Source organism: Humulus lupulus, chromosome 2 (assembly GCF_963169125.1).
Source record: "Humulus lupulus chromosome 2, drHumLupu1.1, whole genome shotgun sequence".
NCBI classification, from domain to species: domain Eukaryota; kingdom Viridiplantae; phylum Streptophyta; class Magnoliopsida; order Rosales; family Cannabaceae; genus Humulus; species Humulus lupulus.
This window is the reverse complement of record NC_084794.1, coordinates 81,990,292-82,014,283: the sequence shown is the minus strand read 5'-3', so window position 1 is coordinate 82,014,283 and position 23,992 is coordinate 81,990,292. Positions and strand designations below refer to the sequence as shown.

General features: G+C 42.0%; 2 protein-coding genes and 2 non-coding genes across 4 annotated transcripts; 2 read left to right on the top strand and 2 right to left on the bottom strand.

Moving 5' to 3' along the window:
- Positions 1-7,336: 7,336 nt before the first annotated feature.
- LOC133820472 (small nucleolar RNA R71) lies at positions 7,337-7,443 on the bottom strand. The gene has a single exon (XR_009886880.1). It is a non-coding gene; the product is annotated as a small nucleolar RNA R71 (small nucleolar RNA).
- Positions 7,444-8,092: 649 nt separating this feature from the next.
- Positions 8,093-9,437, top strand: LOC133814465 (uncharacterized). The gene is made up of 2 exons (XM_062247422.1): positions 8,093-8,270; positions 8,587-9,437. The coding sequence occupies exons 1-2, from the start codon at positions 8,093-8,095 to the stop codon at positions 9,435-9,437; spliced, it is 1,029 nt and encodes a 342-aa protein (XP_062103406.1).
- Positions 9,438-11,727: 2,290 nt separating this feature from the next.
- LOC133820744 (small nucleolar RNA R71) lies at positions 11,728-11,834 on the bottom strand. The gene has a single exon (XR_009887145.1). It is a non-coding gene; the product is annotated as a small nucleolar RNA R71 (small nucleolar RNA).
- A 646-nt stretch (positions 11,835-12,480) lies between these two features.
- On the top strand, positions 12,481-13,387 carry LOC133814464 (uncharacterized). The gene is made up of 2 exons (XM_062247421.1): positions 12,481-13,051; positions 13,137-13,387. Exons 1-2 carry the CDS (start codon positions 12,481-12,483, stop codon positions 13,385-13,387), a joined length of 822 nt encoding a protein of 273 aa, XP_062103405.1.
- Positions 13,388-23,992: the final 10,605 nt, after the last annotated feature.

Sequence of the window (23,992 nt, the reverse complement as noted above, 5' to 3'; positions counted from 1 at the left end):
CCAACGCTGAACTTTCTTTCTCGCACTTTAGAGTTGAAATACCAATTGACTTTCTGCTGGTACGCAGCTACTCAGAGTTGGGCTTGTTCACGTTTCTCATCGATTGAGTCAAGGGATTCCATCAATAGCTGGCTGTTCAAATCTTGATCGTACATTATTCTGCGATGTGAAGGCGGATCTAACTCAACAGGAAACATAGCTTCATATCCATAAGCTAAAGAGAATGGAGTATGACCCATTGCTGTTCGGTGGGAAGTTCTGTACGACCAAAGTACTTCAGAAAATTGTTTCGGCCATGCCCCCTTAGATTCTTCTAGCCTTTTCTTTAGTGTATCCTTTAGCGTTTTGTTGACTGCTTCAACTTGTCCATTCGCTTGGGGATGAGCAACTGAAGAGAAGCTCTTGATAATACCATGTCGCTTGCAGAAATTCGTGAATAAATCATTATCAAACTGGGTGCCATTATCCGAGATGATCTTCCTTGGCAATCCATAGCGACAAATGATGTTTTTGATCACAAAGTCCAGCACCTTCTTGGTCGTTATGGTTGCAAGTGGTTCAGCTTCGACCCATTTGGTGAAGTAGTTGAAGGCAACCACAGCATATTTGACACCGCCTTTTCCCGTGGGCAAAGATCCGATTAGGTCGATACCCCAAACTGCAAATGGCCATGGGCTTTGCATCTGTTTAAGCTCATTAGGGGCTGCTCGTGGGATTTTGGAGAATCTCTGGCATTTATCACACTTCCGTACGAATTCCATCAAGTCTTCATTCATCGTTGGCCAGAAATATCTTTGCCTTAGGATCTTTTTTGACAAACTCTGCCCCGCAACGTGGTCTCCACAAAAACCTTCGTATACCTTTTTCATCAATTCTTTGGCCTTCTCCTTTGTAATACATCGGAGGAGTGACATTGAGTATCCCCTTCGGTACAAAATTCCATCAACCAGGATATACCTAGTAGCTCACCGCTGAAGGGTCCTGGCTTTGTTTCTGTCCACTGGTAACACGCCTTGCGTCAGATACTCTACATATGGCGCCATCCACGTATCTGCCATCTGGATTACCAGAGCGGTCTCCTTTGCTTGGATGCTTGGTACAGATAGTCGCTCGACTGGTACTACGTTTAGAGTATCAGCATCCTTCACACTTGCTAATTTGGCCAAAGCGTCCGCGTTGGAATTCTGATCGCGAGGTACTTGCTGGAGACTGTATTTGTCGAACTGAGCCAATAGATCCTTTGTTTTGTTCAGAAAGGCAACCATCTTTAAACCTCGCGCCTGGTACTCTCCCGTGACTTGATTTACCACCAGCTGAGAATCATTATAGAGCACTTTTATATTCATATCCTTGGCTAACCGTAATCCAGCGAGTAGTGCTTCATACTCGGCCTCATTTTTAGAAGCAGTGAAGTCAAATCTGATTGTACAGTGAAATCAATGCCCTTCCGGCGTTATAAATATCACTCATGCCCCAGCGTGGCACTGATTAGAAGAACCGTCTGTAAATAATTTCCACGTGGGTGCTTGGATTTGACATTCAGGTTCGTTGGGCTCTTCAGTCTGCTCGCCATTCGTAAGTTCAGTGAATTCTGCAAAGAAGTCAGCCAAGGCTTGTCCTTTTATTGCTGCTCGCGGTAAGCAAGATATGTCAAGCTGCCTGAGTTCGACACCCGTTTTAGCAATCTACCTACAACCTCTGGTTTTTGCAAGACTTGTCGAAGAGGCTGGTCGGTCAAGACCATAATTGGATGAGCTTAAAAGTAAGGCCGTAGCTTCCTAGAGGACCAAACTAGGCAATAGGCTAGTTTCACAATGGGCGGGTACCACTGTTCTGCTCCAATCAACCTTTTGCTTATGTAGTAGATAGCCTTCTGCACGCCTTCTTCTTCTCTTACTAAAACGACACTAGCAGCGTATTCCGTGATTGCCAGGTAGATGAACAAAGTTTCTTTATCGACCGGCTTTGACAGGATGGGTGGTTGCACCATATGTGTTTTTAGTGCTTGAAAGGCCCATTCGCACTCCTCTGTCCATTCGAGCTTCTTATTGCCTCTAAGTAGATTGAAGAATGGGGCGCACTTATCTGTTGACTTTGAAATAAATCTACTAAGAGCGGAAATTCTTCCGGTTAAGCTTTGAACATCCTTGACCTTTGCTGGCGACTTCATATCAATCAGGGCTTTAATTTTCTCGGGATTGGCTTCAATTCCTCTCGAGTTAACTATAAATCCCAAGAACTTCTCGGATCCCACTCCGAAGGAGCATTATAGGGGATTTAACTTCATCCGATATTTATTCAAGACATTGAAGCATTCCTTCAAATCCCTTACATGCCCTTCTGCTTTCTTTGACTTGACCAGCATGTCGTCAACATAGACCTCCATGTTCGTGCTGATCAGCTCCTTAAACATGTGGTTGACGAGTCTCTGGTAAGTCGCACCAGCGTTTTTCAAACCGAAGGGCATCATTTTGTAACAGTAGAGCCCTGTATTAGTCCGAAAGCTAGTGTGATCTTCATCAGGGGGATGCATACTAATTTGATTATACCCAGAGTACGCATCAATGAATGAGAGGATCTCATGCCCTGCAGTAGCATCGACCAGCTGGTCAATCCTTGGGAGTGGGAAATAGTCTTTTGGGGCAGGCTTTATTTAGGTCTGTAAAATCCACGCAGGTACGCCATTTTCCATTTGGCTTGGGCACTAGTACTGGATTAGAGACCCATGATGGATAAAACGCCACCCTGATAAACCCATTCTCCTTTAGCTTATCGACTTCCTCTTTTAAGGCCCTCGATCTATCTTTGTCGAGAAGCCTTCTTTTTTGTAGTACTGGTGGAAAACTCTTGTCGATGTTTAGGACATGGCTGATGACTGCAGGATCTATCCCGACCATGTCTTTGTGCGACCAGGCAAAGGCCTCCTGGTTCCTCCTTAAAAAATCCACCAGTGTTTGTTTTTTTGTTGTATCTAAGTTTTTACGACTTTCACAACTCTGGTCGGATTTTCTTCATCGAGTTGGACCTCTTCAAGGACCTCGATGGGTCCCACTTCTTCTTCAGAATCCCCAAAGCGAGGATCTAAGTCCCTATCCTCACTTTGGCCAACACCCTGTTTGGTGACATTATCACCCGAGTGGGCCTAGACATCAATCGCCACTTGCAACTCCTTTACGGTGGTGTCTCTCGATACTCCCTTATTTGCCTTGGTGATCGAGGCATTGTAGCACTCCCTCGCTTCCCTCTGATTTCCCAATATGCATCCTATCCCTGCGTCTGTTGGGAATTTCATGTCGAGGTGCCATATCAAGGTGACGGCTCATAGGTCGACCAAAATTGGTCTCCCGATTACAGCGTTTTATGCCGAAGGACAATAAACTACTATAAAAGTATTGAGTAATGTCCTATTAGCAGGGGCAGTGCCTGCTATAATTGGGAGTCTAATCGACCCTGTTGGGGCGAGCCCTTCTCCAGAGAAACCATAAATGGTTTGGTTGCATGGTTCTAGGTCCTTCATGGACAACTTCGTCCTTTCCAGCGAAGACTTGTATAGGATGTTGACCGAACTTCCTGTATCGACCACCACCCTTTTCACCATCATGTTTGTAATCTGTACGTCCATGACCAGCGGATCGGAGTGTGGAAATCGCACGTGCTGGGCGTCGTCGTTAGAGAAGGTTATCAGTTCCTTCTCTGTTTGAGCCTTTTTTGTTGCTCGATTCTCGACACTCATCATCTCGATGTCCTGGTCATGGCGCAGGATTCGAGCGTATCTTTCCCTTGCCTTTCCACTATCCCCTGCAAAATGTGGGCCTCTACAGATGGTGAGTAGAGTGCCTGCCATAGGAGCTGACTGTAAAGGTGGTGAGTGTTGGCGTACAGACGTCGGTTCGTTGCCACCTTGAGCCTCTCGCTGAGAACCTCCCGCGGCTCGCGCATATCTTCTTAAATGTCCCTGCCTTATCAGGAACTCAATTTTCTCTTTCAACTGGTTACACTCATTAGTGTCGTGCCCGTAGTCATTGTGAAAATGATAGAACTTCGTGGTATCTCTCTTGGAGATATCTTTCCTTATAGGTGCGGGTCATTTGTAGGGCATGCTTGAGCTGGTCGCCTGGTAAACCTCAACTCGGCTTTCAACAAGGGCAGTGAAGTTGGTGAATCTCGGTTCATACCATTACCTTTAGGGTACTTACTCTCGGAGGTCGAGGGTTCGCTGTTCGCCCGTTTTCCACCATTTCTGCCATTGCCATTCTTGTTGCCTTTGCCGTTGGCATTGGGTTTTTCCGACCCATTGGAGGCTTTGGCGGGTTCTTCCTTGGGCCCCTTGTCCTTTGTTGGCGATTTCCCTTCATTGGCAATCGCGTCTTCGAGCTTGATGTACCGATCAGCTCGATCTAAGAACTCTTGGGTGCTCCTTACCCCATTCTTTCTGAGGCTGCTCCAGAGGGTTGAATGGTGTCTAACCCCAACAGTTAGGGCCATCATCTTACTTTCATCGCCCACAGTCTTGGCTCCAGCTGCAGTTCACATGAAGCGTTGAACATACTCCTTCAAGGGCTCTCCCTCTTTCTGGCGTATCTCAACCAGTTGGTTTGCGTCAGTGGGGTGCACGCGTCCCGCATAGAACTGTCCGTAAAAATCCTTTACGAACATCTCCCATGATACTATACTAGTAGGAGGGAGCTTAAAGAACCACTCCTAGGCAGTGTCAGACAGTGTTGCCGGGAAGATGCGGCAGTGAGCATCTTCTGACACCTTTTGTATATCCATTTGTATCTCAAACTTATTAACGTGAGATACCGGGTCTCCATACCCGTCGAAATTTGGCAGTGTTGGCATCTTGAATTTACTGGGGGTTTCAGCCACAGCAATCCTCTGTACAAAGGGGGTGCCTCTTCTACGATCGTACTCAATGTGGGATGTTCGCCCCCCGACCAGCTGTTGCACCACCTGGTTCAGGGCATCGATTTGAGCCTGAACAACTTCTGGGATTGCTGGGGCCACTGGTGTCGGGGGAACGTACTCATCATGCCTTTCACGGTGGTCATTAAGCATGTCCCTCAGATCATCGTCTCTTCATCGCTGCTCGCTGGCTCCCAACCGACTAAAGACGTTCTACTGCCTGGGCTGGCCCCCAGCGTTATGGCCCGCTGGCCGGTCGTCCCTAGGTGGGGGACTCCTGTCTCCACCTCTTTCTTCATACCTCCGACCAGCAATTCTTCTGCCAGAATCAGCTTCATTGTAGTCGTCTGAATTGTGGCTGACTATGGTGTGACCGGCTATTCACTTTGTTGCCTCCTCGGGCTGGCATTTCCTGGGCGTCAGGGGGAGGCCTGCACTGGTCGGTGGGTCCCTGTGCGTTGTCATGCCATGGGGGGCCCCTAACCGCAGAGCCTGTCTCAGAGTTCCTCCTGTTAGCTGAAGGATGCTGCCCCCTGCTCGGTGGATGCGGCTCTTCTTCCCCTGGGCGTCTAGGACGGTTGCCCGGCCCTATTCTGCCTCGGGCACTGGGGATTGCCTCGACCAGCCTGAGATGGAGGCTGCTGCTCAGGATCCCTAGGCGGGACATTATCCTGAGCCACAAAAGCCTGCTCCGGCCTTTGTGGGCTTACAGGCTGGAGCGGAGGTCTAGGATTGGGACTCCTTTGAGGCGGTCCGTTTGGTGGCTGATCTGGTAGGGAGGCTGGCGCAGCCTGATTCCTATCCAGTTGGATGGATGCTTCTAGGGCAGCCATGGCATCCCTCTGCCGATGATCCATCCAGCCTGCCGCTCGCTCAGCTCCTGACACTGGCACTCTATTTCTCTTTGCTGCGACGCCATTATCTCTGCAGCATTCTCTTGATTGGCCAACTCATCCTGCAACACCCCCAGCATTGCCTTCAAGGTTTCATAATCTAACTCTTCCTCATCAAACTCCAAGTGTGGTTCATCCTCAGCCACATTTGGATGAGGAGGCTGGGATGATGCAGCGCCAACGGCCTGTCCTGTCCTCTTGGATGTTTTTGCCATTATATTTTTTCACAAGCTCTCAATGAAAGCACTAGAATGATGACCCTCGAATTAGCCAACGACACAGAGTCAAGAATACAACAAGATATAGAACGACACTTGGAAAGATAATCTAACGGAAAGGAAAAAACACCAAGGAATTATAGTGGTTCGGCCCCAGTGATTGGTAATGACCTACGTCCACTTAGTGATATTATTATTATTGAATCTTAAAGTCGTGATCAAAGAACTAGGGTTCTTGAGTTTCACAAACCTTAGACGTAATACAATTAGATGGTAACAACTCACTTTAGCTCTTTTTCTCTCAATCTTCAGCCAAAAAAACTCATGAATCAAAAGTCCATTCCTTGAGCTATTTTATGCATATTTATAGGCTCAAGGAGGGTTACACATGCTAACGTGTCCTATCTATCCTTAACAATTGTGTATTAAGGATCATTATGAGGAAATATTCAAATGCAGTTAATATTAGATTACAACTTAAGAAGGAAATAAATCGGGCTTCACGACCAGCCTGGTCGTACAAAAAATTAACACTGACGATGAGGCGCGCTTCTAGTCGATAGTCGAACAGCACCTTTACCCTTTAATTCTGCCACGTGTCAATCCACGTGTAAATAATCTTTGCCACGCCATCAAATACCATTTTTGGGTAAACAGGCGCCATTGCCGGGGACTGAAAAATAATCAATATTAAAATAGTTAATTTTATTTCTAATTTGGCTGTCTTTTAAATAATTTCTAATTTGTTTGGCTGCAGTTGTTCTCTATCTCAGGTACTTTCCTTATATGCGCTGTAGAAGGGGAGTTGACAGTCTAGTTCCAATTAATCTTGACATCGAGAAAGACTGCAAGTGAAACAGAAGAAAAAAGAGGGCTGAAAGTTCCACTGTTGTTACAACAGATATTAATAACAACAGTGTGGAAAACATGAGCGGGGGAGCACCACAAAATCATAATCCTGCTGGTCAAAGACCTCTACGGGACTATGTACTCCCTACTATCACAAGGGTACACTCATGCATCCATCCACCAGCAGTAGAAGCAAACAATTTTGAGATCAAGCCTGCTATCTTGCAGATGGTCCAAACTACAGTTCAATTTGGTGGCCTCCCCACTGAAGACCCCAATATGCACATAGCCAATTTCTTGGAGTTATGTGTCACTTTCAAGATGAATGGGGTGAGTGATGATTCCATTAGATTGCGCTTGTTCCCATTCTCACTAAGGGAGCGAGAGAAAAGTTGGTTGAATACTATCACCACTTGGGATGCTCTAGCTCAAAAGTTCTTAGCGAAGTTCTTTCCACCTGCTAAGGCTGCTAAACTGAGAGGGGAGATCAATAACTTCTCTCAACTTGAGGGATAATCTTTGTATGATGCTTGGGAGAGTTTCAAGGACTTGATCAGAAAATGTCCTCACCACAGTATTGAGAAGTGGATGTTGGTCCACAACTTTTACAATGGTTTGTGCGGGACCACTCGCACAATCATTGATGCAGCAGCAGCAGGAGCGTTTATGAGCAAAAGTGATAATGAAACTTATGAACTCTTAGAGGAAATGGCCACTAATAATTACCAATGGCCAAGTGAATGAGTGGGCAGTAATAAAAAAGGTTGCAGGGGTTCATGAACTAGATGCAATCACAGCCTTAACTGCTCAAGTTGCGTCTCTAACTAAGCAGTTGCAACAAAATACCATGTCTGCCCAGGTTGTGCAAGCCCAAGTAATGTGTGAATTGTGTGGGGGGCCTCATCCTTTTTACCAGTGGCAAGTTGTTTTAGATCCCAACAATGTCCCATTAGATCAAGCTCAAGTCCAGGCAGTGGGTAATTTTCAAAGGCCCTACAACAACCCTACTCCAACTCGTATAATCCAGGGTGGAGAAACCATCCTAAATTTTCTTGGAGAAATAATCAGGACCAACAACAACCATTTCAACCACAGTATCAGTGGCCTATGACTCAAGCTCCACCACAAGCATCAACCTCTCAGCAACCTAGGCCACCAGCTCCTATAGAATAGCCTAGTGAATTACAGGCTGCCCTATTGACTCTCACCAACACTCAAATTCAGTTTATGACTGAGACTAGATCCTCCATCAGAATTTTGGAAATGCAAGTGGGGCAGCTGGCCAATATGTTGAATATTAGGCCTCAAGGGAATTTGCCTAGCAATATTGTGGTAAATCCTAAGGAGCAGTGTCAAGCTATCACTTTGAGGAACGGGAAAGAAATTGAGGGTCCTTCTCTAAAAGGTACTCAAGAAAAAAAAGGCAGAAGAAGAGGAGAGTTGTGAGAAAGTTGAGCCCCAAGTGGAGAAAAAGGTTACTGAAGGCCTTTCAACCGAAGAGAAGATTCAACCAGTAGTTGTTGATTCTAATGTCAAAATCCCTTATCCACAACGACTCCGGAAGAATTCTCTCGACAAACAATTCTCAAAGTTTCTTGAGGTGTTTAAAAAGCTTCACATTAACATCTCATTTGCTGAGGCTTTGGAGCAAATGCCGAGTTATGTGAAATTCATGAAAGAGATTTTATCAAAGAAATGAAGGTTTGAAGACTTTGAGACAGTGGCACTTACTGAAGAGTGCAGTGTAATTCTCCAAAGGAAACTTCCACAAAAGCTTCAAGATCAGGGGAGTTTTACTATCCCTTGTACTATAGGGAAATTTGAATGCAAACACGCTCTTTGTGATCTTGGAGCAAGTATCAATCTCATGCCTCTATCTGTTTTTCGGAAGCTAGGTTTTGGTGAGGCAAAGTCTACTACTATTACTCTTCAGCTCGCGGATCGATCAATCAAGTACCCAATGGGAGTTATTGAAGATGTGCTAGTCAAGGTAGACAAGTTTACTTTTCCAGCGGATTTCATTGTTCTAGACATGGAGGAGGATACAACGGTTCCCATTATTCTTGGGAGACCATTTTTGGCTACCGGGAAAGCCCTCATTGATGTGCAAAAGGGTGAGTTGAGGTTGAGAGTTCAAGGGGAAGAAGTGGTCTTTAATGTATTTAAGGCTATGTCTTATCCAAGAGCAAGTGATAGTTGCTTTAATGTTGATGTGATTGATGAGGTGGTTTCGAAAAAGAGGATTACCAATGATCCTCTTGAATTGGCTTTGGCGTTGGGTGATGATAATGAAGAGGAGGATTTGGAGACTCATGAGTATGTGAAATGGATCAATTCTTATGGTCCATATTACAAGAAGAAACTTAAAGAATTGGGGCAAGGGCCTGAGTGCCCCATACCATCTATTGAGAAGCCTCCATTCCTTGAGTTGAAGTCTTTACCGGAGCATCTTTGTTATGTGTACTTGGGGAAGAAAGAAACGCTGCCTATTATTATTTCTTCATTGCTGTCAAAAGGTGAAGTAGAAAAACTTTTGAGGGTTTTGAGGGCTCAAAAACATGCTATTGGGTAGACTTTGGTTGATATTCAAGGAATTAGCCCTTCAACGGTAATGGACAGAATTCTTATGGAAGAAAATAGCCAACCTTCCATTGAAGCTCAAAGAAGGCTAAATCCCTCTATGAAGGATGTTGTTCGGAAGCAAGTACTTAATTGGTTGGATGCTGGGGTGGTCTATCCTATTTCTAACAATGCTTGGGTGAGCCCTGTTCAAGTGGTGCCTAAAAAGGGAGGAATAATTGTGGTAAAAATGCGAACAATGAACTCATCCCTACTTGTACTGTGACAGGATGGAGGATTTGTATTAACTACCGCAAGCTGAATAAGGCGACAAGGAAGCACCGTTTCCCGCTGCCATTCGGAGATCAAATGCTTGATAGGCTTGTGTTAGGCTAATTTTAGCCTACCTATTTAAGTGTCTTTTTAATGGTTTTTGTGTTTTTGGAGCGGATTTATGCTTGTTTTTGCTTGATTTCAGGTTAAGCATATGTTTTGGGCATATGGAGTGGATTGTGGAGAAAATATGCTAAACTGAAGGGTTATTAAAGCTTTTGCTGAAATTTTAATTAGGGTCGCGGCGCAAGAATTGTCGCCGCGACGCTATTGCGTATTAGAGCCGCGGCGAGCCCCTTTCCAGAAACTCAAGATTTCGCAATTTCCGAGTAGGGCCACGGCGTAGGAATTGGCGCCGCGGCGCTGGCGTCCGTACACCTCAGAATTTTAAGGGCAATTTCGTCATTTTGGGAAAGATATAGAATGAGGTCTTCATTTTGAAAAAGGGGATCGCGATTTTGCAAGGCAGAGAGAAACAAAAAGGGGAAAAACAAGAGAAGACGAAGCTTGGAGCGAGCGTGGACGATTTGTGACAATCCCCAATCTAGTTTCATTCTCTTTTTCTTTAATTCTCTATGTTATTGTTTATGTTTAGTTTGATTATGGATATGAATATTGAGATTATGAGCTAAACTCTTATTTAGGGATTTGATGGATATTGACTGAGATTATCCCATGGATTAATGCTATTTGATTATTCCTTCTTCCTTGTTTATGTGATTTGTTCATCTTTATGCTTAATGCATGTTTGAGATTGATCACCTTAAGCATGATTCATGATCCTAATGTGAAATCTGAAAAGTGAATATTAGGAATGCTCTAAATGAATGAACATAGGTTTTGGTGTGAAACGAAAGTATTCGCATAGCTTATGTGACTTGTAGATTATTGCTTAAAGCGAATTGTTTGTTGTACTATCTCATAAATGCAATAGTTGAAAATGCAATTTAGTACCTAAATGATCTGAAAAGAGTTTAGGTGATTTTATAATCTGTCATCTCATTGGAGGAAGAAGAATATTTGACTAGTGTTAACAATTGGGTAATCGAAACAATTGAAATCAAATTCCTAACTTCACATCCATTGTTAAACCCTTTTTATTTGTTGTTTTGCTTGTTGTGTTTTCTGCAATTTAAATTTTAAAAAAACAATTTATATTATTGCCAAATAGAAATATAAATCCAATTTAGTTAGTACTTAGCTGCAATTCCCTTGGGTTCGACCTCACTTGTGTGAGTTACTACTTGTATGATACGTGCACTTGCGTGTAATAAAAAAATAGCAACAAGTTTTTGGCGCCATTGCCGCGGAATTGTTTAGTTAATATTACGTTAATTGGATTAAATTCTTATTTGGTTTTCTTTTCACTATTTGCTAACTTATTTGTGTCAAATTCTTCTTATCTCATCTCAGGTACCATTGGTTTATGCGACGTCAAGGACCAGCTGCAAGAGTGCCTGTTGATCCTGAGATAGAGAAGACTTGCCGGCAGAACAGAAGAAACAAAAGGTTGGAAAGAGTTGTACAAAGGATTGAGCAAGAGGAAGTTATGGCCAATAACGGTAATAATGGGGGTGCCATAGATGACCCGGCTAATGGTCATAATCCACCCGACCGTAGCCTGAGGGACTATGTGTTGCCAACAATGACAGGGGTCCAGTCTTGTATAAGACATGCAAACAATTTTGAGATAAAGCCAGCCATACTTCAGATGGTTTAATCCATAGTCCAGTTTGGGGGACTACCCACTGAAGACCCAAACATGCATCTCTCTAACTTCATGGAGCTCTGTCAGACATTTAAAGATGAATGGAGTTAGTGATGACGCTATCAGACTTAGATTGTTCCCATTTTCTCTGAGGGAGCGAGCTAAGAGTTGGTTGGTATCTTTGCCACCTAACTCAATCAATACATGGAATGATCTAGCACTGAAGTTCCTCTCCAAGTTTTTCCCTCCAGCTAAAGCAGCTAAGTTGAGAGGAGAGATCAATAATTTTTCTCAGTTGGATAATGAGTCTCTTTATGAAGATTAGGAGAGATTCAAAGAATTGATAAAAAAGTGCCCGCATCACGGAATAGAGAAATGGATGCTAGTCCATAATTTTTATAATGGGTTGTGTGGTACTACTCGCACACTCATTGATGCAGCAGCTGGTGGTGCGTTTATGAGAAAGAGTGCCAATGAGACATATGACTTGTTGGAAGAAATGGCCATGAATAATCAGCAGTGGCCAAGTGAAAGAAGTTCTTCAAGGAAAGTGGCTGGTATGTATGAAGTGGATACAATTTTGAAATTGACTTCTCAAGTTGAGGCCTTGACTAAGCAATTGCAAGGCAATATAATAACAGCTCCAGTGCAACAGGCCCAGACTCTGTGTGAAATATGTGGGGGCCCTCATGCCTACGAACAGTATCAGTATACTGATGTAAACAACATGCCTATGGAGCAAGCTCAGGCTATTGGGAATTTTCCTCGACAGAGCAACAATAACCCTTACTCTAATTCTTTCAATCAAGGGTGGAGGAATCATCCCAATTTTTCTTGGAAGAATGATCAGCAAGGCCAATCTTCAAACCAACAACAGTCATTCCAAAAACAGCCACAGGGGTTCTTTCAGCCGAGATTTAGGCAGCAGCAACAACCTCAACCGCCCACTCATCCTCAATAACAACAAAATTCTGGGGGAAATTCTAATTCTCAGTCAGATGTGTTAAACCAATTCATGGCTGAAACTCGGTCTTCTATTAGAAATTTGGAGACCCAAATGGGACAATTGGCTACTCTCATGGCTAATCGTGCCCAAGGTAACTTGCCTAGCACCACTGAAGTCAATCCGAAAGAGAATTGCAAGGCAATCACGTTAAGAAGTGGGAAGAATTATGTGGGACCAAGTGAGAAGCAGCCAGTTGAAGAAGTGGGTCAGGATCAACAGGCACAGGCACCGACACAAAAGGAAAAGAAGCACAGTGAGAAGAAGGCTACTGAAGGCATACCAACAAAAGAAGCTTCGCCACCAATTAGTATTGAGCATCACATAAAGATTCCCTACCCCCAAAGGCTCCGTAAGAACAACATGGACAAGCAGTTTACTAAATTCCTGGAAGTATTCAAGAAACTACACATCAACATTCCATTTGCGGAGGCCTTAGAGAAAATGCCGAGCTATGTCAAGTTCATGAAGGACATCTTGTCCAAGAAGAGGAAGATGGAGGATTTTGAAACTGTGGCATTGACAGAAGAGTGTAGTGCTATACTGCAAAAGAAGCTCCCTCCTAAACTGAGAGATCCTGGGAGTTTCGCAATACCGTGCACTATTGGGAGAATTGAGGGAATAAATGCTCTTTGTTATTTGGGGGCTCAACCTGATTCCACTGTCAGTTTTCAAGAGATTGCAACTTGGTGAAGCCAAGCCCACAACTGTAACTTTGCAACTAACTGATCGTTCGTTGGCACATCCAAGAGGGGTAATTGAAGATGTCCTTGTCAAAGTAGACAAGTTTATTTTTCCTGCCGATTTCATAGTTCTTGACATGGAAGAGGATAGCAATGTTCCCATTATCCTTGGGAGACCCTTCTTGGCAACAGGCCAAGCACTTATAGATGTTCAGAAGGGTGAGTTGAAGTTGTGAGTGCAAGGGGAAGAAGTTGTATTCAATGTGCTCAAGGCCATGACTTATCCTGAAGCTAGTGACAATTGCTTTTTGGTGGATGTAATGGGTAGTTTAGTGGAAGAGAGAAAACTGATAAATGATCCTCTTGAGTTAAGTTTGGTTGAAGATGAGATTAGTGATCAAGATGGAAAAGAAGCTATGGAGTATGCAAAATGGCTAAATTCTTATGGGCCATTGAAGAGGAAATACTTTGAAGAGCTTGGGGCAGTACCAAAAAGGTCATTGCCCTCAGTTGAGAAACCCCCAGAGTTAGAACTGAAGGTACTTCCTAACCATCTGAGGTATGAGTTTTTGGGTGAAAACAAGACACTTTCGGTTATAGTTTCAGCTTCACTTTCTGATATGGAGACTGAAAAATTGTTGAGAATTTTGAGAGAGCACATGAAGGCCATTGGGTGGACTTTGGCAGACATCAAGGGGATCATCCCCTCTACTGTTATGCACCGGATTTTAATGGTGGACAGAGTAAAACCAACCATCGATGCCCAAAGAAGACTCAATCCACCAATGAAGGAAATTGTGAGAAAGGAAGTGGTGAAGTGGTTAGATGCAGGGGTGGCTTACCCAATTTCTAACAGTGAGTGGGTGAGTCCGATTCAGGTAGTACCTAAAAAGGGGGGAATGATGGTAGTGAAGAATGAAAAGAATGAGTTAATTCCAACAAGAACTGTTACTGGTTGGAGAATATGCATTGACTACCGCAAGCTCAACAAGGCAACAAGGAAAGACCATTTTCCCCTTCCATTCATTGATTAGATGTTAGACAGATTGGTAGGAAAGGAGTATTATTGCTTTTTGGATGGTTACTCCGGGTATCATCAAATAGTCATTGCACCAGAGGACCAAGAGAAAACGACATTTACATGTCCTTATGGCACATTTGCTTTCCGACGAATGCCATTTGGGCTATGTAACGCACCATCAACTTTCCAACGGTGTATGATGGATATTTTTTCTGACTTGGTTGAGAATTGTATAGAAATTTTCATGGATGATTTCTCAGTGTTTGGCTCGTCGTTTGACCATTGTTTGAGGAACTTGGAGCTGGTACTAATTCGATGTGAAGAATCCAATTTGGTGCTTAATTGGGAGAAGTGCCATTTTATGGTTAGAGAGGGGATTGTTTTGGGACACAAGATCTCACAGGAAGGCATTGAGGTAGACAAAGCCAAGGTGTCTACTATTGAGAATTTTCCCCCTCCAGTTTCGATAAAGGGGATTCATAGTTTTTTGGGTCATGCCGGTTTCTACAGACGGTTTATAAAGGATTTCTCAAAGATCTCCAAGCCATTGTCTAATTTTCTTGTTAATGGAGTGCCCTTTGAGTTTGGAAAGGAGTGTATGGAGGCTTTTCAACTTCTTAATGAAAAATTGATTTCGGCACCTATAGTCATTGCACCGAATTGGGAACTTCCGTTCGAGTTGATGTGTGATGCAAGTGATTATGCTGTCGGGGTTGTGTTGGGTCAACGAGTTGACAAGGTTTTTCGCACAATCTACTATGCTAGTAGGGCCTTGAATGATGCTCAGTTGAATTATGCTACTACTGAAAAGGAGATGTTGGCCATAGTCTTTGCTTGTGACAAGTTCAGGCCATATTTAATCGGGAATAAGGTTATTGTGTACACAGACCATTCGGCGATCAAATACCTTATGACCAAGAAGTATGCCAAGCCAAGACTAATCCGATGGGTCCTTCTCCTCCAGGAGTTTGAGTTAGAAATCAGAGACAAGAAGGGTACCGAGAACCTAGTAGCAGATCATTTGTCAAGATTAGAGTCAGAAGAGAATCAGAATATGAAGGAAGTCCAGATAAATGATGAGTTCCCTGATGAGCAGTTGTTTGCTTTAAAGGAAAGTTTGATGGTTCCATGGTTTGCTGATTATGTCAACTTTCTAGCTGCAAACATCACACCTCCCGACATGACAAGACAACAATTGAAGAAATTCTTTTATGAGGTAAAGCACTATTATTGGGAAGAGCCAATCCTTTATATGCACTGTGCCGATCAGATAATTAGAAGATGTGTGCCTGAAGAGGAGATGTACTCTATCCTGAATCATTGTCATAGTCTACAGTGTGGAGGTCACTTTGGTGGGACAAGGACTGCTGTAAAGGTTCTACAAAGTGGGTTCTTCTGGCCAACTCTCTTTAAGGATGCTCATGAGTTTGTCAAGGCATGTGATCGTTGTCAGAGGACTGGTAATATTTCAAGAAGAAACGAGATTCCTTTGACTGGTATTTTAGAAGTGGAACTGTTTGATGTGTGGGGTATTGACTTCATGGGTCCTTTTCTGTCATCATACAACAATCTGTTTATTTTGCTAGCTGTGGACTACGTTTCTAAGTGGGTGGAAGTGGCTGCAACTCATGCTAATGACGGTAAAACAGTTCTTACTTTTCTCCAAAAGTACATTTTCACCCGGTTTGGTACTCCTAGAGCTATTATTAGTGATGAGGGGAGTCATTTCCGTAAGAAGCAATTTGAAGTGTTACTTGCAAAATATGGAGTTAGACATAGAAAAGCATTACCTTATCACCCGCAGAGTAATGGACAAGCTGAGATTTCCAACCGGGAAATTAAGTTAATCTTGGAGAAGATGGTACAGAGCTCGAGGAAAGACTGGTCTAAGAAGCTCGATGATGCTTTGTGGGCATACAGAACAGCTTTCAAAAAACCTATTGGTATGTCACCATATAGGTTGATCTTTGGGAAAGCGTGTAATCTTCCAGTGGAACTTGAGCATAGAGCATTTTGGGCCATGAAGACCTTGAATATGGACTTGGTAGAAGCTGGTGAGAAGAGGCTTTTGCAATTGAACGAGTTGGAGGAGTTTAGAAACGAAGCTTATGAGAACGCCAAGATTTACAAGGAGAGGACTAAGAAGTGGCATGACCAGAACCTTATCAGGAAGGAATTTCAACTAGGTCAACAGGTATTACTCTTTAATTCAAGATTGAAACTTTTTCCGGGCAAGTTGAAATCGAGATGGTCTGGTCCTTTCACGATATTACAAGTGTTTCCTTATGGCTCCGTCGAAGTAACAAGTGAAAAGACTGGCAAGTTTAAAGTAAATGGTTAGCAATTAAAGCTCTACTTGGGTGGTCAGTTTGATCAAGCCAAGTCCGTCATCCTCTTGGCGCCGCAGTAAAGAGGAAACCAGCGTCCGGCTATATGACGTTAACGACAGCGCCATTGGGAGACATCCCAAATTGTATTTTGTTTTGCATTTTAATCTTTGGTTTGGAACAATTAGTATTTTTAAGTGTTTTTATTTCGTATTTTTATTGTATTCTGTGTAAAGAGAAAATCGTGAAAAGCGTGAAAAGTTGAATTTTTTTTGTTTTTTTTATTAAGGCCGCAGCGCATATTGTGGCGCCGCGGCGCATAGGGGCATTAGCGCCGTGGCGAGGTGCTAGACAGAGAGCAGCAAAAATTTGGGGTCGGATTGGTGCCGCGGCTCCTGGAGAGAGAAAAGTACATTAGTGCCGCGACGCTAGTGGGTTGCGCCGCGGCGCTAACATGGGCCACCACTTAAATCCGAAAATTTGCCTTATTTTTTTTAGACCCTCCAAAATACCCCATCTGAATCCCTTCATCTTCTCCGCCTCTCCTCCGCCCAAATCACCATACAACCTCCATAACCACCAATATTTCACTCATCTTTCATAATTTCTTCAGCCCTTTCCATAAAAATCACTTCCCCCATCATTTTCTTTGTCCCTTTTCACCTAATTTCTTCAAGAATACCATTTTTCCCACTCATTTTAACCCTAATCCGAAAATCCCATCCTCTTCCTCAATATTGCTCATTTCTCCAAGCTTTGGATAACAATGGTGGATTATCAATGGGTTTCTCAATAATGTAATTGATCTTGCCTCTCATCTTTTCAATTTATTGAGACTCCTTTGGTTATTGGGAAATCTAGTGTCAATTGGGCTTTATTATGGATTAAGTGGTGCATTTTGATTATTTTTTATATTCTGAAAAATTGGATTGGAGAATTGTGGTTTGTGAAGAAATTTTCTGATTTTGGGAAGTGCCAAAAACAAGGGGAGGTGCTGCCAAAAATTCTAGTGATCTTACAAGTTTGTATTTTGGGAGTTATTTTGCTCAATGGGTCCAAAGAAAGGTACTGTAAATGCTTCAGGTGCGTCATCGTCCCGCCCTCCTCGTGTCTCCACAAGGACAGATTATGACACCTTAAGATTTGTGAGCAAAGAGGCTCAAGAGCGGTTTGTGGTGTTGTCAAGGAAACCTATTCTTGAAGAAAGAGGTATGGAATTTAGTTCAGAACCCCTAGAAAACCAGCCACTGTATGAGCCTATTCAAGCTGAGATTGCTCGGCGGCAGTGGGACCAATTTGTTGACTGTAATGGCAAGGCTAATCACACGATGACATATGAATTCCTTGCTAATTGGCCAGACAAAGAAAATAATGCTGTCATGGTGCGGGGCAAGAAGATACAAGTTACTCTTGCAGCATTTAATCAATTGTATGAGGTACCTAACTTTCCCATAGAAGAAGAAGAGCTGCGGGTACTGGGGGCCGATAATCTAGATTATGTTGACATTGCGGAAACATTGGGTTTTCCTCGAGCAAGAATTCATTTGAAGGATGGTGAGCCAAACTGTATGTATCGTTGTGAACTTAACCAAGTGGTTCGTGCTTGGTGCTATTTTGTGAGTGCCCGATTGATTCCCAACAATCATCTATCTGACATCCCTATTGACCGGCTCAAGGTGACATATGCTATTTTAAAAGGGTACAACTTAAACATTGGGAGGTATGTTCGGGAAAGTATCAATCATATAATTCAGGGTACCACTACTGGAGGGTTGGGATATGGCACTTTCATTACTGAACTTTGCGTTGCGTATGGCGCACCTCAATACTTAACTGATATGAAGGTGCCTCCGCAAAAGCCAGTCGGATTGGACATGGTGAATCGCCTCATTCCGCTGCATCCCTATGATGCCCCGCAAGTTCTGAGAGGAAGAGGTCGCCGCCGACAAAGGACCGATGATGGTGAGGATGAGCCCGAACTTTTAGGTGGTCACATGGATCCTGCTATGCAGTACACTCATGCTTAGTTGAATTACCTTATTCATCAAAACATGCATATGCAGACGTATATGGGGCAGCGGAGTGCTTATGATGCGAACCATATTCAGCAGTTGAATAATTTGGTATCACAGTGGTCTTTGGACAAAGAAGATGAGAATTACTTTGCACTACCACCGCGTTTCACTCCTTATGATCAACCACCGCCACCCAACCCATTTTGAGGGGTTGTTAGGTAAGTTTCTCTTCGTTCGGTTGTCATGTTCACATTGGGGACAATGTGAAATTAAAGTTTGGGGGAGGGGTTTACTTTTCTGTTTTAGTTTAGTTTAGTAAAAATTTTTTTGTTTACTTTTGTTATCTTTGTTGTTGTGTGTGTCAAAAGTTAAGCCGATGATACGTATAAATGTCGTTGCTGTCACTTGTCAAACATAAATTGTGTCTAACCGTGTGCTTGATTTGATCACTCTTTGGATTAATTTTGATGCCTTTTGCAAATTTTTGTATATGTTGCAAATGTGAATAAGTGGATTATGCTATACATGTGTTACTTGGGTTAGAGGTATGAATTGATGAAAAAGATAGAACTTGCATCGCTTGCCTTTTGAGACGAAATTCTTAATGACATGTGTTTTGGAATATGATTTAGGCAATCTTTTGGAACGTTTGAGCCTTTCAAGCTTACCCTTATCATTATTATCCCTAGTTCGCCTATTTGTGCCTTAACTTGTTTGATTGATTGTATAACCACTCCATTAAGCCAAAAATGTACCAATTATTATTTTTCCCTATCCTGTGAATTATGCCATAAGCTTAGAAATAAGTTTGGGGGAACAAATTGTAATTGGGTAAAAAAAAAAAAAAAGGGTATTGGTGTAAGTGGATGAACGATGTAATTTTCCGATTGAGACAAGTGTGAAATGTAAAAGTGCTTGCAACATCACTAAATTTTGATTCCTTATTTGTTTAAAAAAATAATAATAATAAAATAAAAAAAATATTTGAGTGATGAGTAATTAAATAAAGTGATGTTGGAGCATTGAGTATGAGTCCTCAATCGATAAGAAGTGGGTGAATTAGGGGATGGTAACTGAATGCAAGGTGGGTTGTTTGATTGGTTTTTGATGTGCTTATGGTATAATGAAGCCTAAATGTCTTTTTTATCCACCTTTACCTAAGCCAACTCGTTATGAACCTTTGAAGTCCTTTTGATTCCATAACATGTGTTGTTGACATTAGTGGAGAAAGGTAAGTGCGCAAGCATATTGAATTTTGGCTAGTGGATTGTTGGAATGAGTGACGCATGTATGGTGTTATCTAGTTATTCATTTGTTATTTGCAAGGTATAATCTAATTTCCAATTGAGGCATTCAGATTAATTGTTGGAGTTTTTGAATTGAAATTCTAGTTGATCAGCAGTTGAAGTTTTTTGAGTGATAACGGCGTGGTTTAAATAAGACTGGAGGCTTAACTTGTCATGTCTATTTGTTTTAGTTTAATGTGTCATTCTCTTACTCGACGACGAGTAAGAATAATGTTTGGGGGAGTTTGTTAGGCTAATTTTAGCCTACCTATTTAAGTGTCTTTATCAGTGTCTTTTTAATGGTTTTTGTGTTTTTGGAGCGAATTTATGCTTGTTTTTGCTTGATTTCTGGTTAAGCATATGTTTTGGGCATTTGGAGTGGATTGTGGAGAAAATATGCTAAACTGAAGGGTTATTAAAGCTTTTGCTAAAATTTTAATTAGGGCCGCGGCGCAAGAATTGGCGCCGCGGCGCTATTGCGTATTAGAGCCGCGGCGAGTCCCTTTCTAGAATACCAAGATTTCGCAATTTCCGAGTAGGGCCGCGGCGCAGGAATTGGCGCCGCGGCGCTGGCGTCTGTACACCTCAGAATTTTAAGGGCAATTTTGTCATTTTGGGAAAGATATAGAATGAGGTCTTCATTTTGAAAAAGGGGGTCGCGATCTTGCAAGGCAGAGAGAAACAAAAAGGGGAAAAACAAGAGAAGACGAAGCTTGGAGCGAGCGTGGACGATCTGTGACAATCCCCAATCTAGTTTCATTCTCTTTTTCTTTAATTCTCTATGTTATTGTTTATGTTTAGTTTGATTATGGATTTGAATATTGAGATTATGAGCTAAACTCTTATTTAGGGATTTGATGGATATTGACTGAGATTATCCCATGGATTAATGATATTTGATTATTCCTTCTTCCTTGTTTATGTGATTTGTTCATCTTTATGCTTAATGCATGTTTGAGATTGATCACCTTAAGCATGATCCATGATCCTAATGTGAAATCTGAAAAGTGAATATTAGGAATGCTCTAAATGAATGAACATAGGTTTTGGTGTGAAACGAAAGTATTCGCATAGCTTATGTGACTTGTAGATTATTGCTTAAAGCGAATTGTTTGTTGTACTATCTCAGAAATGCAATAGTTGACAATGCAATTTAGTACCTAAATGATTTGAAAAGAGTTTAGGTGATTTTATAATCTGTCATCTCATTGGAGGAAGAAGAATATTTGACTAGTGTTAACAATTGGGTAATCGAAGCAATTGAAATAAAATTCCTAACTTCACATCCATTGTTAAACCCTTTTTTATTTGTTGTTTTTCTTGTTGTGTTTTCTGCAATTTAAATTTTAAAAAAACAATTTATATTGTTGCCAAATAGAAATATAAATCCAATTTAATTAGTACTTAGCTGCAATTCCCTTGGGTTCGACCTCACCTGTGTGAGTTACTACTTGTATGATACGTGCACTTGCGTGTAATAAAAAAATAGCAACAGCTTGCAGGCCACATTTATTATTGTTTCCTAGATGGGTACCTTTACTTTCCAAAGGATTCCTTTCGGTCTTTGTAATGTACCAGCCACTTTCCAAAGGTGCATGATGGTTATTTTTTTGACATAGTAGAGAAAAGTATTGAATTTTTAATGGATGACTTCTCGGTGTTCGGGTCTGATTTTGATGAATGCTTGGATCACCTAGAAATGGTTCTTAAACGTTGTGAAGAATCGAATTCGTTACTAAATTGGGAGAAGTGCCACTTTATGGTGAGAGAAGGGATTGTCTTGGAACACAAAATTTCAAGTGAAGGCATTGAAGTAGATCGGGCCCAGATTTCTATTATTGAGAATTTGCCACCTCCAATTTCAGTTAAAGGAGTAAGGAGTTTCTTGGGCCATGCGGGGTTTTATCGAAGATTTATCAAAGATTTTTCCAAGGTCTCAAAGTTGCTGTCCACCTTGCTAATGAATGGGGTCCCTTTTGATTTTAATGAAGAATGTTTGACTGCTTTCAAGACTCTCAAGGAGAAGCTCATTTCAACACCTATAGTGTGTGCACCTAATTGGGACTTTCCATTTGAGCTTATGTGCAATGCTAGTGATTATGCGGTTGGAGCGATTCTTGGGTAGTGAGTGGACAAGGTATTTCACTAGTCGAACTTTAAATGATGCTCAACTAAATTATGCAACAATAGAAAAAGAACTTCTAGCCATAGTTTATGCTTTCGATAAGTTTCGACCATATTTAATTGGCAATAAGGTGATTGTATACACGGACCACTCTGCTATTAAATATCTCATGACTAAGAAAGATGCCAAACCCCGTCTCATTCGGTGGGTCTTATTACTCCAAGAATTCGATATGGAAATCTGAGATAAAAAGGGTGCCGAGAATCTTGTGGCAGATCATTTGTCTAGGCTGGAAGTTGAGGAAGATCAAATTACCAAGAAAGTGCAAATCAATGATTATTTTCCAGATGAGCAATTGTTTGGGGTGTGTGACAAATCCAAAGCACCATGGTATGCATATTATGTCAATTTCCTAGTGGCAAAGATTGTGCCTCCTGATATGTCTAGAGCACAGTTGAAGAAATTCTACTTCGAGATCAAACATTATTATTGGGAGGAGCCCATCCTCTATAAACATTGTGCTGACCAAATAATTCGTCGTTGTGTACCAGAAGATGAAACGGTCCTTATTCTCAACCATTGTCACACTCTCCATTGTGGGGGGTCATTTTGGTGCTACCAGGACAGCAACAAAGGTATTGCAATGTGATTTCTTTTGGCCTACTTTATTTGAAGATGCAAATACTTTTGTTAAGTCTTGTGATAGATGTCAACGCACCGGTAACATATCACGAAGAGATGAGATTCCCCTGAATGTTATTCTTGAAGTTGAGTTGTTCGATGTGTGGGGGATTGATTTCATGGGCCCCTTTCCATCATCCTACAATAAAAAGTGTATACCGCTCGCTGTGGACTATGTGTCTAAATGGGTGGAAGCAGCGGTAACTCCTATGAATGATGGTAAAGTAGTTCTAAATTTTCTGCATAAGAATATTTTTACTCGGTTTGGAACTCCCCGCGCTATCTTAAGCGATGAAGGGAGTCATTTTTGTAATAAATGGTTTGATTCTTTGCTTGCTCGGTATGGAGTACGACTAGAACCACTTTGCCTTATCATCCACAGTCTAATGGGCAAGTAGAAATTTCTAATAGGGAGGTCAAGAGCATTCTTGAAAAGACTGTTAATAGCTCAAGGAAGGATTGGTCTAAAAGGCTTGATGACACTTTATGGGCTTATAGAACGACATCTAAGACCCCCATTGGCATGTCTCCTTATCGGTTGGTTTTTGGTAAGGCTTGCCATTTACCGGTGGAATTAGAACATCAAGCATATTGGGCAATGAGAAGGTTGAATATGGATTGGAATGTAGCTGGGAAGAATAGGCTAATGCAATTTGATGAACTTGATGAGTTTAGGAATGAAGCCTATGAGAATGCTAAAATTTACAAGGAACGCATGAAGAGATGGCATGACAAGATCTTGTCTCACAAATAATTTCAACCCGGTCAGCAGGTATTATTGTTCAATTCAAGGTTGAAACTTTTTTCAGGCAAGTTGAAATCGAGATGGTCGGGACCGTACACAGTAGTAACGGTGTATCCTTATGGGTCGTTGGAGTTGAAAAATCTAAATAATTAAACATTCAAGGTGAATTGTCAACAAGTGAAGCCATACTTGGGTGGTCCCATTGATCAAGCCAAGTCCATTATTTTGTTGAAGCCTCTTTAATGAGGAGTTCATCGTCCGGCTAAATGACGTTAACGAAAGCGCCATTGGGAGGCATCCCAAATTCATTTAAGTGTTTTTTTTTTCTTTCAGTTTTTAAGCTATTTTAGTTTAGACAATTATTTTATTTTTTTATTATTTTTTGGTTTATTTTATTTTTTTATGTATTTATTTTATTGTAAATATTGTGGATTTTGTCATCGTGAAATACGTGGAAAAAAAGAAAAAAAAAAAGAGAAAAAGAAGAATAAAAATTGTTGAGACTGTGGTTTGTAGAGCAATCCTACGACCGCAGGAACCACTTTCTGCGGCCGCAGGCCTAGAGATCTAGGCGCAATGGGAGCAATCCCATGACTGCAGGAACCACTTTCTGCGGCCGCAGGTCAAGAGGTCCACGAAAA